General features: G+C 37.7%; 1 protein-coding gene across 1 annotated transcript in view; it reads left to right on the top strand.

The window, feature by feature from the left end:
* The first annotated feature begins 728 nt into the window (after positions 1 to 728).
* LOC102837579 (phosphatidylinositol 3,4,5-trisphosphate 3-phosphatase TPTE2-like) overlaps positions 729 to 5939 on the top strand; it is a 113301-nt gene continuing 108090 nt past the window's right edge. Inside the window, exons 1-4 of the mRNA XM_006877427.1 lie at positions 729 to 759; positions 1796 to 1979; positions 4133 to 4183; positions 5607 to 5768. Of these exons, the coding sequence (XP_006877489.1) occupies positions 729 to 759; positions 1796 to 1979; positions 4133 to 4183; positions 5607 to 5768 (428 nt within the window). The remainder of the gene's footprint in view (positions 760 to 1795; positions 1980 to 4132; positions 4184 to 5606; positions 5769 to 5939) is intronic.

Here is a 5939-nt window from a genome sequence, read left to right as displayed (position 1 = left end):
GATTGTGATCATTGCAATGAAACAAAATATGATAGGATGAATGTACAGATAATGTTCACCCATGTAAACTAAAACATAATTCACAATAAAAATTAGAAAACAACAACAATGCAGCAGTTGGATCCAGAGAGGAGTAAGCACTGAGGGGACTCTTGCCAGCCTAGAAGGTAACAAGATGGGTGTAAAAGGGATGTGATAGAGGAGTTTCTGGTCCTAGATGGAGTTCCTACAGGTCTAGGTGTTATCAATGTTCAGGTTACTCAATCCAGAATTAGTTTGTGGAGGTTCTTGATGAGCTGGTTTTGGTGTGTTAGGGCAGCTGGGGGAAGGGTGATGAGGGTTTATACGGCAGTCAAGAAATCAAATGCCATATTGCATTAGGCAAATCTGCTGTATTTCAAGACCTCTTGAAAGTGTTCAAGAGCAAAGATACCAGTTTGATAACTAATGTGTGCATGAGCCAAGACTTGGTATTTTCAGTTGCCTCATAGGCATGTGAAAGATGGACAATGAATAAGGAAGATTTTAGAAGAATTGATGCATTTGCGTTGTAGTGTTGGAGAAGAATGTTGATACCATGGACTGCCAGAAGAACGAACAAATCTTTGTTGGAAGAATTGCAGCCAAAATGCTCCTAGGAAATAAGTTTGGTGAGACTTCATCTCTCATACTTTGGACACATTGTCAGGAGGGATCAGTCCCTGGAGAAGGTTACTATGCTTGGCAACATGGAGGTTCAGCCCAAAACAAAGACCCCTAGTGAGATGGCACCAAGGCTGTAGTAATGACCTTAAGAGTAACAATTGTGAGGATGGTGCAGGACCGGGCAATGTTTCATTCAATTGTGCATAGGATTGCTGAGTCTGAGTTGACTTGACAGCACCCAACAACAACAACAATGCTAGTCTAGTGACTCTTTGAGTTTTGTAGTTCTGGAGCCTAGCCCACTTGGATCCAGGCACCAAAGGGATACAGCCACCCTACCTCACAATGGCTCACAATTGCAAGTCTTATGAGTCCCAGACAGCAGGGTCTATGCTGAGGGTGGATAAAAGTGGGAGCTGGCCATATCTTTTGTCAATAAGGGAGTATGGGAGTGGGAGTGGGGGTTCGGAGAAGGAATCACACCTTCCCCATCACCTATATGGATCTGCTCTGCCAGACCACCTTTTATTGCTAAAGCTGCTCACAAATATTCAAGATGATGGAGCCATGTCTGGCCTCTCTCTTCATCCCTGGTAAGCCTCTCCTCCCAATGAACACTCAGTCCACTTCGCTGGTCTTTCCTCTGATGTTCAGGGTTCTAGTATTTTCATCTGTGTCCATTTCATTTGGTCTCTTGTATCTTTGTTGTAAGAATCCATGTAGTACATCTACTTAGTCTACCATCTTGCTAGAGGTGATCTTTATTCCTAAATTCTTCATTTTGATTCAGTGCTCAGTTGTCCTGAGCATTTCACGGAGTACTTGTTTTCAGGACAAGTACATGACTGCTGTACTTTGATGAGCTGCGTTTTGAATAGCTTCTGTTGCTCCCAATTATGAACAGTACTTTTTCTGACTATAGAATTAGGGTCATAGTCCTTTACCTACAAATCCCTGCACACATGTTTGAAGCTGCATTCTTTTTTTAAAAAAATTCTCAAGTGTACAAGAGTTAGTAAAATAATTATTGCTACTAGGGTTTCTATTTCATATGTGCATGCATGTATTTCAAACAAAACACCTTTAATAATGTCTCTGGGATGGCTACAGACAAGTTCTCTCAATAATACACATGTATTTGTCTCATTAGGGTACCTTCAAAAAAGAGCCAAATCAAAACAGAAACTTCTGAGGGGATATATTGGTCCAACTAAATTTAAGGCCGAGCAGTCAGCTCATAATGTTATTGCAACTGTTTTTGGAAATGTCAAAGGAGTAATCTTGTTAGATTTTCACGAAGAACACAGGACATCGTGGGAGCTGATTACGAAGAAGTACTTTTTCAAGGATAACAATAGCTGCCTTATGAGAGTTTGGTTGGGAAACCTTACCTCATCCACCCTACAACCCTGATCTTGCCCCTACAGGTTTGTTTTTGTTCCCCAAACTCAAAGAACATTGAAAAGTAACACAATTTGAGTCCCTTGAGGATGCCAAACTGCAGTTGGATGTGGTGTGAATTGAAGAGTGCGGAATTCTTCAGTAAAGTGTTAGAGAGATGGAAACACCGCTTCAGAAGTGTAGAAACCTATTTGGTGAATATGTTAAGAAACAGTAGCTTCATATTTTGATGCTTTTGTTTACTGAGTGATTTTACATCAATACTTTTTTATTTATCCTTGTATATTGACTTGGGGTAGTTTCGGTGGGGCAAAGAAGAGATTGAAAGCACTAAAGCCACCCCAAACCATTCCTTCATGTGTCTGTGGTTCTATCAGAGATTGATAATACTTGTATGTTCACTTTGTCAGGGAAGTTCAAATCTATTATAACATTATTTTGCTACCCATAGACACAGTAGTCTGTGCAAGATGATAACCTCAAAAGAGGATTCACCTCTTTCAAACAGCTGTCCCCCAGCTACATCAGCCTCTACTCCTCAAGCCTTAGTGGAGGTGCTATATGTGTGTGGAAGAGTAGAAGATTAGAGGCAGCTTAGGTATTCTTTTATCTCATGTTAGCTTAACAAAAAGCATTTGTGGATAACTTTGGCAGTGGTCCAGTTCTGCTCAGCATCTGTCATCTCCATTCTCAAGCCTTATGTGCAGGCTGCCAACACTCCCCTTATGTGCAGGCTGCCAACACTCCTTTGGGATTGGTTCCATTCAAGGTGGAATTTGGATTCTGGATTAGAGACTTCAGCTTGGCTCCCTAAATGCCATGTTCTGAGTTCTTTTCCTGCAAATACTGGAGGCAATACTGGCAGTTCCATTAAACAGTCTCCTCCTCCTTCAATTAATGGAAGGAGCCTAGTCTCTGTAGTATTTCTCCTTTGAAATGCATTTTACCAAAACGTTTTACCTCCAAAGTATACTTCCCATCTTTCTTACCTGAGTCTTAGCACTGAGTGTCTTGTTTCAAGTACAGAAGTGTTATTTATCCCCCCAAATTCCTCATTTTTTAAGCTTCAGAAACTGAACTCTGCCCAAGGTTTGATGAGCCAGGATCCTACCGTTTATAAATGGGAGAGCAGTTTTGGAACACAGGTCCCTTTTAGCACTCCCTCTGCCTCCATGCTATGCTGCTTTAGTTGATGATCCCAAGTTTAATATTATCATAAAGGTGACTTTGGAGTTTTGCAGGCAAGGAAAATACTACTAAATATCTAATGTTTGATAGTTTAGTCACATATAGTTACTTCTAGATATGAAATTTGAAAAATCATGCTGCATAAAACTATAAATGTAGGAGAGGTGTAACTAAAAGGGGGGAGCAGTTAATTTGTCAATTCAGGAACAGAGGACCCTAGGATATCAAGGGGGAAGAACAAGAGAGGAGTGAGGGATCCTAACCAGAATGCAGCAACATCAGAGATGGTGGTGGAGGGGACGGCATAGAGAAACAGAGGGCCCATGGGCTGAGAAAGACAGTGTGCCTGTGGGCAGGAGGCTGGCTTGCAAAATGTGCCCTCTGGACATTTAAATGAATATATATTTTCAATGTGGTATGTGTATGTACACACATCAGGAAAAAAAAAAAAAAAAGAAGGTAATAGACGTAAATATTGCTGGCTGAGGGTACATGGTGTGGGGGGGATTGTAATCATTACATTGATTTGCTGAAAGTAACATTGATGATCTGCCCTGTAAACCTTCACTCAATACACAATAAAAATTAAAAAAAGAAAAAGAAAATCATGCCGCAGAAATATTTCACAGTTGTTGTTAGTAAATATCATCAAGTTAATTCCAATTCATAGTGAGTCTGTACAGAGTTTCTGAGGAACAGCAGGTGGGTTTGAATAGCTGACTGTGTTTAGTAGTCTAGTGCTTAGCCTACAGTACCACAAAGCATTTTGTTATATAACTTCTGACGAATTTTCTTTTCCAATTGTATTTAGAAAGGCCTTTGTTTTTTTGATGTTAGTGGAAATCTGTTCTAAACGTGGAAGTGCTAGAGTTTTATTAATTTCTACTTATTTTTGCAGTACCAAGACTAAAAGATTTGTGAATTCAATTGTGTCATCCTTTTCATTCAGGTACGGATGTAATGGATATTTAACACCAACATTTCTTGTTTTTAATGGGAAATCATCTAAAATTTTTAAAAAATTTTAATTAAAAAAATTCTAAACTACACTGTCAATATGTTACTAAATAGTCCAAGTGCTCCATTTAGCATAATCTAATTTTTTTGGAATTTATTTAAGTTGCAAAGAGATGGCATTTCCTAAGTGTAATGGCAACATGGAGTTATAGTGTGGCACTATGGGATGAGCAGTGGGCTGCCAACTGCAAAGCCAGTGGTTCAAACCTACCAGTCACTCCTCAGAAACCCTGTACAGTCACTATAAATCAGAACCAACTCAATGTCACATAACAACAACAATAATGGCAACATATTAATATAAATTGTCTTCTTCCTGTGAAAGTAAAAATAATAAAACATAAATTTTAAAATATTGCAATTTCAAGTAAAGTATTTTATTAAATATCTTACAGATCCAAAATTATCTCCCTAAATATGGAAATGTTCTAGTTAGGCTTCTTCTCTTTATGAATATGAGAAATATTTCATACTATGATACAAATTCACAATATAATTGCTTCCTTTTAAATTTATTTCAATATGAGTGGCAACTATAAAAATTACTTTGAAGACTAGTGTTGTTGTTGTTAAGTGCTATTTAATTGTTTCTAACTCATAGTGACACTGTATAGGGTTTATAAGAGTGGCTGTTGGGTTTTAACTGCCGACCTTGCAGCTAGCAGTTCAGTGTTTATCCTACACTACTGCACTTTAGAGTTTAATGTGTACAAATTTATAGAACTGAATTCCTTTTATGTGTCTATCACTGTTGTAGAAACATCCATGAATATGTCCTTTTGGAAAATCTCACTGATAAATAATATTACTGACAAAAAGTAGTCTTGCATTTGATTTCTAAATCAGGCATAATATTTTCATTCAACTTATTTGCTTTATCTTGTTGGAGTATTAATCAGCTGTGTCTTCTCTAAAAGAGCATATGGTATATTTTTATGTAGTTTGGTCAAAATAAATTTTTCCCTAACAATTGCTTCTGTTGAGTGAAAACTGAGTACTTTTTTCAGATTCTACGGAACACAGTTCTCTCTACTATGGACAGTGTGATTCTAAATAGTGACATACTGGTATTTGAACCTATAATCTAGCAACCATTGCCAGTGAGCTGCCTCCAGCTCATGGACACCCCATGTGTGTAAAAGTAGAACTGTATGCCGTAAGGTTTTCATTGGCTGATTTTTCTGATGTAAAATTGCCAGTCAATTTTCTGGGGAACTTTTGAGTGGACTCAGGCCTTTAAATTTTTAGTTAGCAGCCAAGCACATGAACTGTTTGCACCACTCAGGGACTCTGTAGTCCATCTATAGAAGCGAAAAATCCCTTTATTTTTAATTAACTAATTTTGTTTGTTTTAGACTATTTGGACTCTTGCTGGTATTTGTGGATATGTTTGTGGTCCTTACGGATCTAATTTTCATTGGAAGCTCACTCAATCTTTCTTGGAAATTGCATTCAATTTCTTTAACTATTGCTTCGTTTTTTCTTATGGATGTTCTTCTTCGAGTATATGTAGAAGGGTAAGTTTGATTCATTTTTATATGTATAAAGCAATTTTGTATCCCAAGAAAATTAACTGGTCAAACCAAACGAATGTTACCTTCTTTATCAAAATAATTTGATAAAGTCATGGTCCATAGAAAAGCAACAGTTCAAATTCCAAATTTTCATAGATGTCTTTTTTTTTTTTT

The sequence above is a fragment of the Chrysochloris asiatica genome, unplaced genomic scaffold (genome assembly GCF_000296735.1).
Source record: "Chrysochloris asiatica unplaced genomic scaffold, ChrAsi1.0 scaffold00494, whole genome shotgun sequence".
NCBI classification, from domain to species: Eukaryota; Metazoa; Chordata; class Mammalia; order Afrosoricida; family Chrysochloridae; genus Chrysochloris; species Chrysochloris asiatica.
Note: the sequence above shows the minus strand (reverse complement) of the source record. Positions and strands in the feature narration are given on the sequence as shown.